This window comes from Mycteria americana, chromosome 15, assembly GCF_035582795.1.
Source record: "Mycteria americana isolate JAX WOST 10 ecotype Jacksonville Zoo and Gardens chromosome 15, USCA_MyAme_1.0, whole genome shotgun sequence".
Classification (NCBI taxonomy): Eukaryota; Metazoa; Chordata; class Aves; order Ciconiiformes; family Ciconiidae; genus Mycteria; species Mycteria americana.
This window is the reverse complement of record NC_134379.1, coordinates 12,427,560-12,441,143: the sequence shown is the minus strand read 5'-3', so window position 1 is coordinate 12,441,143 and position 13,584 is coordinate 12,427,560. Positions and strand designations below refer to the sequence as shown.

General features: G+C 44.7%; 2 protein-coding genes across 5 annotated transcripts in view; one reads left to right on the top strand and one right to left on the bottom strand.

Annotated features, from left to right (window-relative positions):
* Positions 1–259: 259 nt before the first annotated feature.
* SBDS (SBDS ribosome maturation factor) lies at positions 260–5,737 on the bottom strand. The gene is made up of 5 exons (XM_075517793.1): positions 5,559–5,737; positions 5,045–5,174; positions 4,126–4,326; positions 3,380–3,544; positions 260–2,731 (listed from the first exon to the last, which is right to left on the bottom strand). Exons 1-5 carry the CDS (start codon positions 5,684–5,686, stop codon positions 2,603–2,605), a joined length of 753 nt encoding a protein of 250 aa, XP_075373908.1. The 5' UTR covers positions 5,687–5,737; the 3' UTR covers positions 260–2,602.
* Positions 5,738–7,520: 1,783 nt separating this feature from the next.
* LOC142417353 (S-adenosyl-L-methionine-dependent tRNA 4-demethylwyosine synthase TYW1-like) overlaps positions 7,521–13,584 on the top strand; it is a 108,181-nt gene continuing 102,117 nt past the window's right edge. For 3 of the 4 annotated variants that reach the window (XM_075517950.1, XM_075517951.1, XM_075517947.1), the window contains exons 1-6: positions 7,521–7,677; positions 8,384–8,524; positions 9,096–9,197; positions 9,994–10,188; positions 11,004–11,285; positions 12,487–12,609. In XM_075517950.1, coding sequence (XP_075374065.1) covers positions 7,531–7,677; positions 8,384–8,524; positions 9,096–9,197; positions 9,994–10,188; positions 11,004–11,285; positions 12,487–12,609 — 990 coding nt within the window. In that variant the 5' untranslated portion in view covers positions 7,521–7,530. The remainder of the gene's footprint in view (positions 7,678–8,383; positions 8,525–9,095; positions 9,198–9,993; positions 10,189–11,003; positions 11,286–12,486; positions 12,610–13,584) is intronic. The other variant, XM_075517948.1, reaches the window with a different exon arrangement.

Genomic DNA, 13,584 nt, shown 5'->3' with positions numbered 1-13,584 from the left:
GGCAGTTGCAACCTGCCCGGCCACTGCAGCCCTCCAAGCCCCACCAGAAACAGGGCGAGGAACAACTTCAGGGAACATACGTGTACACGTATACCCAAACACACTACCAGCGCTCACCTTGAAGCTGCCAGCTTATCTCAAATGCCAAGAGGAGTCTATTACTACCTAGATATGTACCTTCGGAAATTGCAGTTAATTAGCCAGGAAACGGTTGTGCAGGGGGTTACGCTCCTATTGAAATGGGCAAGAACAAACCAGCTACCAATACTGATATTTATTTTGACGCTTACCATACATTCTTGCTGAACTACAAATATGACAAGAAATGCAAGCATGTACATTTATTTGTTGATAAATAAAATCAAACTCCCTCTACCAGAGAAAATCATTAACGTTTGATTCATAGAAAAAGACTTTATAAGGAAATTGCCTTCCTAGCACCAAGCTCATAAATCAGCTTAGATTAAGTTTCTGTAACTCAAGATCTTTAACCTGCAGCCATCCTGTTGTGCTCGAGGTGTTAAACATAGAAAACAAAGAAATTACAGGATTGTGAAATCAAGTATTACCGGCACAATGTCATCTGAGGCTCTTACTCAGTGTCTCATTTGCAGATTTATGAATTGCATGTTAGCGCTAATCACCAGTGACAAGCGAACTATCAACATTATCATCTTCAGTGCGTCACAAAGTATGCATGAAGTGATGGCCATTTGAAAGACAAGCAGTTAAGGGCTCGCACACACGAGGCATCTTGCCAATCTGTCCCTGCATGTAGAGATCTCTATTTAGTCTGTGTCCACATGGCAAATGTAGTAATTATGCCACTAAACTTTCCTACTAGGCAGCACTTAAACACCATGGAAGATTACCTTGGGGACAAGAAAAAGCATTTCAAAATGGATAAAATGATTCAAGAATCTCTGTTTCACTGGCCCTCGGCAAAACTCAGACTTTATAGCAGCAAGTCCTTCCAAAATACCACTAAAGAAATTTAACCCAACCTTGCACAACCTCACGTCAATGGACCGCTGCAGAAATCAGCCTCAAAGAGGAAGCTTTTGACTAAGGATCTAGTCCCGCAGGCCCTCTGCACCTGACATGTCAAACCTCTCCCACTCCAGTTGACTTCAACTCTCCCTGCGTAAATTCTAGAAATTCACAATGTGCTAATGGTACAAAGGAAAAGGTCACATCAAGCGTACAAACCAGCACTCTGTTTAATTATCATATAACAGGCAGAGTCACGTGCTCTAAAAGTAAACAGCAAACAATGACAGCAACACATGCTCATCTGGGAGAGAGATCTAGCTGCAGGCTAGCCTGCAGCTCCTGACTTGCTGTGTGCTATCAGCACGGGAACAGGTACGTAATACTAAAGGCTCCTTAAATTCCTGCTGGTTTAGCTTTTAGTCACCCAAGGATACACGCTTCGCCTGGTGGTTTGTATTTTTAGTATCTCCTTCTCCAGTTGTTGTCCTCTCTTCCCCTCTTCTTTGAAATACACAAGTTCAACTTAAAAGCATTTGTTTAACACAGCTGAAACAAGATTTAACAGAATTACCAAGAACTATATACTGTGCCTCAGGAGCTGGCTGGAAATTCTGGGCACGTATTAGAAAGCAGCATAAAAAGACAGAGGATAAAGGACAGCTGCCAGAACTGTTCTCTATCGCACTAAAAAGAAAAGGGGCACATACAAACAGTTACTGCCAGGGAATTACGGCCCAACAAAAGCCTGTCTAGCTCAACGGCCAGAGGCCACCACTGCCTGTCCGAGATTCATTTTATCACATGAACGAGAACAGCCTCAGAAATGCAGGCTATGCCTTCAGCCTACAAAAAGCATCACCATGGCCAGAGCTACCTCCTATACTATTAACAAAAATAATTATTTTAGTTCTTTCTGTATCTATAATATATAAATATACGATAATTCATTTTTATTAACGTAGCTAAATATATTTTACGAATAAGTTATTTGGAGAACATTTTTTCTAAATCAGCAAGTGCTGTTATATCCAGTGAAGGAAATCTTTAAGAATGGTCCTTTAAAGTACTCTAATTACCAAGCAGCCAATTATGGAAGTCTAAGTCAGTTTTCATGCTGCCAAGAGATCAGTTTAGACACGATCCACACTTTGCACCTGCTTAGAAGTGAAAATGCAGCTCCCTTTTCTTAAGGTTCCTCTCCTCAGATACAAAACTCACTCCTCAGTGACCTATGCAATCTTCCACTCAACACTGACAACTTAAAGTAAAAGTGATTGGCATCATATCCGTCAAACACTCTTCAATAGCAACTCTGAAAGTAAACCAAAGCTAGAGTAACTTCCATATCAAGTCTTAACTCAATCATCATTAGTGCAACTCTGACACAAAATGTTCCTACAGGCAAACCCATCTGTAAACCAAGCAAGTGTAAAATGGTAAAAAAAAAAACCAAAACCCCACTGCATGGAAAAATCCCAAAGGATTAGTGTCAGAAAATATGTGGCAGCAAGAGATTGGAAAAAACATGAAGGCCTAACAGAAGAGAGTGGCTAACGCCACTCATTTCGTAGGATGCCGTTAAAGTAGAACTGCTCCAGGACGGTTTTCGTTATTCAAGCTTTTCATCTCCTTCCTCCACGTCTTTCAGGCTGAGCACTTCCAGTGTTCCTTTCCCTTTTGTCTCACTCCGGATCAGCTCATCAATCTCTCTGAAGCAGCCTGGGTCAATAAGGCACACCTGAAATATTTCACATTTCATCAGTCAAGCAGTAATACTTGATTTTCATCAGCTCCTTTTCAAGGTCTAACATTCACTTTCATAAAAAAAAATATTGTTTAGTTACTAAGAAGGACTTTGCAGAGTTGATAAGCAATTTCTATCAAGTAATCTTTCCACAGAAGTTCTGCAGTTCCATTTACCCATGCTGGACATCTCTTTTCACAGCTGGGATTCCTAGATTCTAATCTGCTTACCTGTTCTCAGAAAGATTTTTACTAACACTAGATTTTGCTTTACCACAGACTATTTTTTAAAAAAACTAATAAACCACTGTCAAAATACAGGCCCAACCCACCAAATAAATAAGAGTAACAGTCCATATATGCAGAGAAACTTATCAATGTTGTAGGATAACCACTGCTAAGAGAAATTACACTGTGCTGCTCCTCAGCTTGAAGCAGCAATCTCTGTATAACAGAGGCTACTTTCAAGCTTACATCACTGGGATTGTGTGAAATTAAAAACTACAAACTACACCTCAAATTTAGAATCTCTGGTAAACTTGCAGTTTATCTAAACAACTTCCATACATTAATTCATCTTCTAGTAAAATGTACAGGTGTAGTCAAATCAAGTACAAAACCCAAGGACTGCTTTATTGCTTACAATTTCCAACTGTTCATGGAAGTCTTCATTCTCAATAACTTTAATCAGTGGCTTGAGCTTCTCTTTGAGTTTCTTCCCCTCCTTTGCTGGAAGAATAAATCGCAGCCTCATGTGAGCACGTTCAATTTGCATGGTCTCCTTTAACTGTCTGATCACTTCCAGTGCCTGTAAAGACATTAAGAAGAAATGGCACTCACATACCTGCTTAAAAAATGCTGCACAGATCAAAATCTCAAATTCTTTGCATTGGCTTCAGACACATTTCTCAGTACTGATCACTGCCACTCTGCTGCAGGGAGTTTGCTATTATGCTATTTTGATAAATTAACAAGAAAAGGCAGAGTTCTTGCTATTTGTGATCACTTCAAATACTAAAAAAACCTGTCTGAAATAACGTTAAATAGCAGTTATACTGCAGAACAACAGATACCCACGTGGCTCAGACGCAAAGCCTGATTTACTACCTCAATTAAAATAAACAACAAAACTTTTACTTCTGTTCCAGGCATATCACTGTTGCTGCTTTAATGAGTTTCTTTCTTTCTCCCTTCCCTGAATTGTTAGGAAACAAACTGCACGAGTTTCAGAGGCTGCTTGTACCCAGCATTCAACTGCCAGCCGGCTGAGTAATCATTCTGCGGGCTTTACAGCACAGGGCTTTTTTGATGCCTCTGTAACTGCTAACAGAGAAATTAGACTTGAAGACAACGCCTCCGAGCAGAAGCTGATTTTGCAAGAAAACTAACCTGCTGCTTCGTGCTCTTGTGTGGTTTGACGGAGTAGTGAATGTCCTTCATGGCTCTTTCTATAAGGATTACTGTGTATGGCCTCTTTGTTTCAGGATTCACACATTTGTCAGCCACAATAGTTGCGATGTCTCTAAACATCTGCTCCAGCTGTGTGTGTCGTTCTTTGTCCGATACCTGCAGCTCCCCTTTTGATAAAATCTGGACAGTAAATAATAAAAAAACCCCAGTTAATAAATGTCACAGACTTGACTAAAGAGTGAAAACCCTAGTAACTGCGTTAAATTTAACAATTGCTTGAATGGTTTGGATAGCTGTGAACCGTATTAATAATGTTCATCATTATGACAGACAACACTGGAAGATTTCAAAGAAAAAAGTCACCACCGAAACACAAAACTACAAAAAGAGAAGCATAGATTTACTTGAATTCTCATCACCCACAAGTATTTCTTGCCACTAGCCATCATACCATTAGTCCATAGTTCATATCCTACCAAGAAGGACTAAGAAATTAGATCTGTTCTTAAAACTTAGTTGGACTGTCCAAAGTAAGCAACTGTCCCCTTCCTTTCCCTGCATCCTTAATAATATATCTTAGTGAGAAACTCTTCAGTGCCGGTTAACCTTTTTTCTGTGCCCATAGACATCAGTGCGTAGAAGCTGTATGTTATACAGAACACTCACAACTCTTTTCAACCAGATGCATATATAAAATTTAAGACTATACAACTGAGTCACCACTCCTTTCTATCCACATCTTAACAAACAAACAAAATAACCCTTTCGCCTACAGCAACGCCGCATTCTGTGAAAACCTTCCAGTAACAAACCCACCTACCATATCCGTATGACCCTTATGTAAAACATTTGGAAAGCCTTCCCCAAGCTTTTACAAAGCAAAGTGATCAAAACCTACCGTCTTACAGATTTCTGTTTGGTCATCCGTCCCAAATGCTTTAACGAGATCTTCCTTCTTCGCCACCTGGCCTTTGGAAACGTTGACAAACACCGTGTGCGTCTGCAGGACCTCGTCGAGATCTTTCTCCCTGGAGGTTGGGACAGGGTTAGAAAACCCGTCAAGCCGGCGGCGTAAGAGCGCAGGAGACTTCAGCAGGGAGGACCGGGCCCTGCTGCCAAGGCCCGAGCCCGCGGTGCCCGGGAACTCCCGCTGCGGTAGCGTCCCTGCCGGGGAGGGGCAGCGGCACCGCACAGCGCCGCGGGGCGCTCCCCCTCCCGGCTCCGCACGGGCCCCACCGTCCCCCCAGGCTCCACAGCCAGGCCCCACGCGAGCTCCGCGGCTCCACAGCCTGGCCCCACGCGGGCCTCTCCCCCCGGCCCCAGCCGGGCCCCAGCCGGGCCCGCGGGCCTCCCCCCTCCGCCGCAGCCGGCCGCCCTCGGGCAGGCCCCGGCGGCGGCGGCCCGCCACTCACGCTCCGCTGCGCCATCCCATGACCTTGTTGCGGTAGCAGGCGATCTCGAAGCGCTTCCCGCCGCGCCGCGCCCGCACCACGGCCACGTTGGTGAGGCGGATCTGGTTGGTGGGGGTGAAGATGGACATGGCGGCGGCCGCTCCTGCGCCACCGGCGGGCGCGCGCGGGGCGAGGGGCGGGGCCGCCCCGCCCTGCCTCCCCATTGGCCGTCGCTACGCCTTCCCCGCCCCCCCCCGTCGCTCCGGCAAAAGCCGTCCGGAGGGAAACGGGGGGAGGTGGCGGCCGGAAGGGGAGGGAGGCGGCACATGGCCTGAGGCGAGGCGGCTCCGCCGGTCAGGGCCGCGGGACCGGGAGCCTGGTGTAGCGGGGACCGAGGTAATAACCCTGAGAGAAGGGGGGGGTGGGGGTGGGTGTGGGTGTGGGTGTGTGTGTGTGTGTGTGTGTGTGTGTGTGGTGGGGTAATAACCGTGAGGGAGGGGTGTATGGGGGGAGTAATAGCCGTGAGGGGGTGTGTGTGGGTAATAACCGTGAGGGGGGTGTGTGTGTGGGGGGGTAACAGCTGTGAGGGGGTGTGTGTGTGTGTGTGTAACAGCTGTGAGGGGGGTGTGTGTGTGGGGGTAACAGCTGTGAGTGGGGGGTGTGTGGGGGTAACAGCCGTGAGGGGGGTGTGTGAGTAATAACCGTGGGGTGGTTACTGGGGGACGGGGGAATGGGAGGTCTGTGTGAGGGGCTTGTACAGAGGGGTAGTTACAGGGGTGGGTGTGAGTACAGAGGAGGAATTGAATGAGGTGGGCTTGGGGGGTGCAGAGGGCAGGTACTGGGGTAGGCTGAGGGATGGGGGCGGCACGGGGGGTGGGTGCCGTGGGGTAGTCGCAGGGGGTGAGGCGGAGCAGGGTGTCCAGGCTGCTGCAGGTTTCTGGAGCCCCCCTGGAGGGGTTTGCTGCTTGTGTGGGCTGGCAGCACTGGTGCCGCCGACACAACGGCAAGCGTTCTCACGTCTTCTCCTCTGGGAAGTTCGGTGTTGCGGGTGGCGGGGTGACAGGCATCCCCTCAAGCTTTTGATCTGGTACTGCAAGTAACAGCCCAGGGGAAAAGTAAGATAACAAAGTTACCAGCCTCTTGGAAATACTCGGTTTCTGTGGTCTTGTCTGATGTCTGCAAAAACAAGATCCAAGAGGACTGCAGATAACAAGAGGAGGGTGTTTGCGTTTCTCAGTTAATACGTGTCACAAACAAGCCTTATTTAAGCTTCTGAATGTTTCATGTGAAATAGGTAATCACAGGCACCATGCAAGCGTGCTCATGGCTACAACGTTACGTACCCTGAATGTTCTGAACCAACTTGAAAAATCTTGGTTATTCTGAATCGCACCTCACTCACATGCTAGAATTCTGAAAAAGTACTTTCAATTGAGTCCAGGTTTCAGTCCAGCCTTGAAACTCTGGGTCAAAGCTGTTGTAATCGGTGTGCTCTGTAATGCGTACAAGCAAGGGTTGTGTTCGGCAGCAAGGTCTGTGGAGATGATTTCCCCCTTGAAATGGAGCTTTCTAGCTCCAGAGGTCTGCATGTGTCAGGCTGGTGCAAAACTAAAGTCCAGTATGATACAGTGGATGTTTCACAAGTACTTTTTACTTTCAGACACTTGCACAGCACCAGTGTTTTCTCCCTTTCCTTATAACAGAAGCCGCCCTATCTAAGAAAAACCCAGAGTTTCCGTATGACAGTCTAAAACGTTAGCTTGGATACATAGATGAAACTTGGCTGACACGCCTCTTAGGAGGTGAGGCTTCTTGATTCAATTGTAGTGTCTTGTCTTTACCCAAAAGCTGTTTTCTGCAGAGTCTGAGGAATAGCTAATGGCATGAGACTGTGGGTGCCGTATGGTTATTTTTTTGTCTGTTCATTCTAAATTCATACTATAGGAATCTGCTCTTGCTAAATCTGTGATTTATTCTAGATTTACATGTCTCAATGGATACGTGGAACTTCTTCTATACTTGCCTGGTGTCCTTATGGCTGCACAGATTTTACATCTATTCTGCAGTTGCTTTTGGGATCAGCATTTGGATCATCATTCAGTTCACCACCACCAAAACCAAAAAGAAGGTAACTGAACATGTAAGTACTTTTTGCCTGAGAAGACCCCAAAAATCTGTGTGTGGAAGTGAGTAGTTGCTGGGTGAAGGTACCCACTGGTGCAGTGAAATGTGCTACTTCACTGTGGACCCACCTAGGTTGTTGCAAATCCCAAATGTGGTTTAGTTCATCTGATGGTTATAATCCTCAGTGTGGATTGTCTTATGTTTGTGGGTAACTAAATGCCTTCATTGCTCTGATATTTGAGCAGATCTCAGCTAACACTTCTCACTTTGTTAGTGAGAGAATATGTCAGCCTCGGTTGCTCTGTCATTTCAAGTAAATCACTCTGCTTGTGCTTAGTGTTTTCATGTTCATGTTTCCAGTGATGTTAATGACAAGGTTGGACTGGTTTTAGGATGGGAGGAGGATTAGGCTATTCAGGAATTTAAAACCTCCTCATGCAGGTGAGTGAAGTTCTGCTGTAGGAGTTGGGAGGTTCTCGGGTTCAGCTGAATCCTGTTATCTCCCTGGTGTGTGAGATGAGTGTATTGTAGTGTGGCCTAGTTCAGAGAAATAGTTGCTCGTGTGTTTCTGTAGGTGTGAGAGAAACTAAAATGCTTTGACGGTTGCATTTGTGTAGTGCTGAGAGTCTGGTCACAGGATTTGAATTTGAAATGCTTTTGGGAAAATGGGGTTAACATCACTTTGAAAAGGGATTGAATGTGACACAGCGCTTGTTTCATAGGGTGAAAAATCCAACGGGAATCCCACTTCTTCTGAAGGAATAGAAGACAAACTAGTAAATGGATATGCCACCCTGCAGGCTAAGGAGGTCTATGTTGCTGGGGTAAAGATTTTCTATGGGTCTCAGACTGGCACAGCAAAGGTATAAGTTACTTTTTTTCACATACATGAAGTTGATTTGAAATATTGTTGAGATTCAAGTGTGTTGCTTGACTTGGAAACACTGTACTGTGTAAAAATCTGAAAGTTCATCAGGAAGTTCATTAACTCAGAAGTCATTGCCCAACATGAAAGATAAGTGAAAATTATATAAAAAGAATAATTTTTCTACTCCCCGTAAGTGGGGCATTGCAGTAGAGACATTGATTATGAAGCTTAAAGTTTATGCTTCCAAATATACTCTTAATTTGCTAGCAGGTCTTCTTAGAGAAGTGCTGTTTTAGGTGCTGTCTCAAAAAAAAAACCACACAAGTTTCATTTGTGTGTGTAAATGTAAAATCATTAGTCATTAAAACTCATGTAACCCTCTTCTTTCAGCCAGTATACTTCATTTTTTTTTTAAGTGCGTAATTATAGGTCCAGTGTCCAGTTCTCATGTGTCTTTATTCTTTCTGTGCTGGGAGAAGTCTTGTGACTGGGCATAGCAGGGCTTGTTTGACCCTTATGATAGCTGGGTTGAAGTAATTGATAACTTTCTACATTTCTTTTTTCAGAGATTTGCCGAAGGTCTGGCTGAAGCAGTTATTTCCCTTAATTTGCCAGTGGAAGTCATTAGCATGGGAGACTATGATCCAGATGATTATTTATCAGAGGAGGTAGGTACGTCATAAACATGAATAATAAATACAAGTTTTTCCTGGGATTGTGAAGGCTGTTTTCCTCTTGTATTTCTCTGCTGTTATCCTGTACGCTGTGTGTTGAAAATTGCTTCCCTTCTACGTAAGCAAGTATAGCCCATCAACCCTCAGCAGAAAATACCTACATTTTGAAAATTACTAGGAAAGGATCATGTAGAATATTTTGATGCTGACAGTGACTATGACTAGTTCTGTAACTCAGGTGTGAGTTATGTGAGAGTGGCTGCACCAGGTCCCCCTGTTCTGTCTCTGACAGTGTACGCTTGGGGAAGGGTTCAAAACTAGAATAAGTAGATGGTGATACTTCTGCAGCCTTCATAGACTTACAAGTTAGAAATTTCTTGTGAGGCGTATTTATATTGAGTAATCCTTGATGGATTTTTCTTCTGTGAATATTGATAGTTGCTTTTGGAATCCATGGGGGACTTTATTGCTACAAGAGTCTGTTCAAGAAGCTGTTGATTGGGGTGGGGAAGGTAGATGTCCGGTTCTGTTTTACCACTGTGTCTCTGTTAAGTAGGGGAATGACAGCTTGGTCTCTCTTGGCTAATTTAAGATGGCTTTGCAGGGAGGATGACCATTCACCGCTGGGATTATCACCTGCAGCATCCCATACCAAAGACTATTAACCCACTTAGTAAAAATCTTGTCTTTTGACTTATTCCAACTGCCCATGTATTACAGCTCTCTTCCTGATATAGAGTGTTCTGAAAAATGTGTGATCTTTTCTATTCTGTTCTCTTTGTATTATTAGACAACCAGCAAGAACATTTGTGTGTTCTTGGTAGCTACATACACAGATGGACAGCCAACTGAGAGTGCAGCGTGGTTCTGCAAGTGGTTAGAAGAGACAGCGAATGACTTTCGCTTTGGGAAAACGTATCTGAAAGGCCTGAGATACGCTGTGTTTGGCTTGGGAAACTCAGTTTATGTTGATCATTACAACACAGTAAGTATCTCCTGTGCACCTTTCTTTGATTTCTGCTCCTCTGGAAGCCTAAGCTTTCTTAAATCCTACAAAACTGAAGGATACTGGTAGTTTGTGTGAGAATTGCAGCTGTTGTATGGACTTGATTAGGGACTGGGTTTAGGGCGTGGGCAATGCAGCTTACAAGCATTTGTGCTGCCCTTTTAAATGGGAAAGTTGTCCCGTAAGCACTGCATTAATCTGGAAGGTATGGTAATATACTTGGTAAATCCTTACTGAGTTAATTTCTCAGCTTTGAAAGCTTTCTATCTGTGCATGAGGGCACAGTACTGTAAACCCTCTCGCTGCCTTTTTAGTTTAGAGTGCTTTTCTTGAACTTATGTACTTTGCTGTATTGTGTGGATTTTAGCTTTATTTCCTGCTGTAAAATATGACACTATTTTAGCCTGGTAATTAGTTTCATCTCAGTCAGAAAAATAGTGACTTGTCACCAGGTCGTTATGTTTGTATAGCTGGGGCCATGCGAAATGTTACACGTGGACATTTTGACCACCAAGCATTGCACAAGAAGCTTGTTCCCAGAACTCATCTCTTATCACGTCAGTGTGATAGCAGAGGTATTTTCAGATGGGAGCCTGAGGGTGTGTGGTGGTGTTCAGACTGACTTGTGGCTGTGCTCTGAGTCAGCAGGTGAGAGGGAGTCCAGAAGTCCCTGCCTTGCAGTCCTGTGCAGCTCACTGGCTCTCTTTCCAGGCTTGGTCCTTGCTTTCTTTAGTTGCCTGCTTTGTTTAACTTGGGCTTCATTTAATTTCCTGCTAATTTTCATCCTATCCTAGGTTGGAAGAAATATTGACAGGTGGATGTGGATGCTCAGTGCCAGCCGTATCATGACTCGCGCCGAGGGGGACTGCAACGTGGCCCAGAGCAAACATGGCAGCATTGAGGCTGACTTTGAAGCCTGGAAAGCCAAGTTCCTCAGTCGGCTCCAGGCGCTCTGCAGAGGGGAAAAGAAGCCCTGCAGTGGGAAGTGCAAGAAAGGGAAGTGCAAATCTCCAGGGAAGCAGAGCAAGGACAGCTCAGATCATGAACATGGGGCATCAGAATACGAGAATACTGAGGTAGAGCCAAAATCCACAAGGCCTTATTTCTGGCTTAGTGCCCCTTGGAGCACTATTTGACTTCTCTCCTTCCTCCTACGGCCCAGAGGGGTGCTGTGGGAGCTTGATGCTTCTTTGTTGTGGAGTGGAGGGGGAAGAGGGATGAGATCCCATGGTGGATAACAGGTAGAATAAGTCTTCCAAAAAGAGTGACCAAAGAATTAGTGGTAGACATAGGCTAGATGGCATCTGTATGATAAGGGAGTCTTCCCCTTGAATAAGGGGAAGTATATGTTGGGTTCTTATCAGAGTCTTTGCTTTGTCCCATGGCCAACTGAAGCATTTAGTTCCCTGTGAGCAGTTAACTTGCTTCCACTTCAACTTGTTGAAGCTTAGGTGCTTTGCCTGCATCTCAAGGTTTTTTCAAAGGCAGCTGGAGGAGCGGTACCTGAGCAAGTCCTGCATTTCCTCCGAATGTGTCTGCCTGTAGTCACTTGTGTGTCTTCTGGAGTGTTTGTTGATTGCAGGTTTTGAATAAGAAATCCTCTCTTGCTCTACAGTGCAAGACTTAGAGCTACTATGGCACTTTAATCCTCCCTGCAAGCCATTTATTGTGGGTTGGAAATGATTGCTATGGCCATGTTGAATTTTGTAGGAAAATAGGGGCTCTTCTGGCTGAGTGGGTTTGAGTGTGTTGGCTGCTGCAGAAACAAGAGGAAGAAATCTTGCTGTTACACCAATGCTGTTGTGCTGTACCTTGGCTGTGTACAGAAAGGGAGACAACTTTTCTGCTCTGTGAAGAGTTTGACTTGGAAGGCAGATCTCTCACTCCCTGTTCCTTCAGGCAGGGGCACTTGGAGATGTTAAAGGGATTTACGCTTCTAGATCCTCATAGTATGCAGTGGGAGTTGGACTCCTATCTGATCACATGAGAAGCAATTACAGAGGTGCATGAGGAAAACAGAGCAATCTGGAGGCAGGATATCTGGACTGAGTTTCGGGTGGTCTGTGTGCTACTGAACTCTTAAAAATACACACTGATAAAAGCCCAAGTTTAAGTGCATCTCATACAGTATACAGGTTATTGGTAGACTATTCCTTGTTTTTCAGTAGTCTTTACTGATTGTGAGAACTGATTTCACTGGTTAGCGTAACAAAAGTCTTACATTTAACATTCAGATACATTCCTAATTTTTTTTTTTTTATTGGATCTCTTACACAGGCAGAGGAGTTGTTTGAAACCAGTAGTGAGGAGGAGGCTGATGCTGAGGAAGCTGGAGGCACTCATTCTGTCATCGATGTTGAAGATCTTGGCAATATCATGAGCCACATGAAGAAAGCAAAGGTACTGCTCTTACAGCAAGTGTAGAACTGTCAGGTCTTTGTCACTGATCAGTTGAATTGATTAAAATATTACCTGCTGGTTTTGAATCTGTAGGGTCTAGTTAGAGGGAGAGTAAAAATATGAGCTATTGGAGAAAAACCCAAAAAAGAACATTCTTGGAGGTGTGTTGGATATAGTTATCAGCTAACTGACTTGTTCACTGAGCAAATGCTGCAATGGTAGCCTGTTATTTTCAGTCTGAGAGAAATTACTTCCACAGCCAACATCCAGATCTGAATGTATATTTCCACCACTGTGATTCATAGTCCAGTGTCTGAACACAAATCCTGTTACTGTGTCTGCCTGTGGGTACGTCAGCTGAAATGCAGGCGTGTGTTGTGCTGGTATGTTGTGATGGGGAGTGGAGCTGCTGGTGGAGTGGTAACACACTGCTGCAAGAGCTTCTGTGTCTTGCTGCTGCCCTAAGATGAGGTGCTATGCTCGCAGAGCAAGCCAGTGAGCTTGATCTGACCTGTGCTGAGCCTGTCAGACAACCGTGATTCCTGCTTCGTTTCAGGCTGTTGCTATCTCTGTTTCTGTGCGGTTCTGTTCATGTTTCTTTTTCTGTATTCAAAGAGTCTGAAAATAAGATATACCAAACTCATTTATTTGGTTAGCACACGGAAAGGAGTGAGACTATAAATAGCTACTAGGCTAAGCCTTAGTGTGCTCCCCACACTATTTGCTGACCGCGCAGTTGGAGGGGAAGAGTTGGCTCCGGGATGGACTTGTGATGTGTTGTGTTGCCATCTGCTGACTCTGTTTTTCCCTCTTAGCCATCTTTCTATGGTGATGTCTTTCCTTGTGAACCCTTGAGCTGATATCCATCCCCCTCTCAACAAACCTAACTCTGTAATTGCACCTTCCTTATCTTGCATGCCTCTACAGTGTGGACTTCTCACAGCTCTTTCCTGAAACTTAACAATCTCCTCAGCA

Bases quoted from the DNA above. Each gene is read 5' to 3' on its own strand.
- SBDS (XM_075517793.1), bottom strand. From the start codon at position 5,686: ATGTCCATCTTCACCCCCACCAACCAGATCCGCCTCACCAACGTGGCC. The intron at 4,327-5,044 runs GTAGGTTTTGAT...TTTACTGTCCAG, and splicing joins AAACAGAAATCTGTAAGACG to ATTTTATCAAAAGGGGAGCT. The intron at 3,545-4,125 runs GTTAGTTTTCTT...ATGTCTTTACAG, and splicing joins ACAAGAGCACGAAGCAGCAG to GCACTGGAAGTGATCAGACA.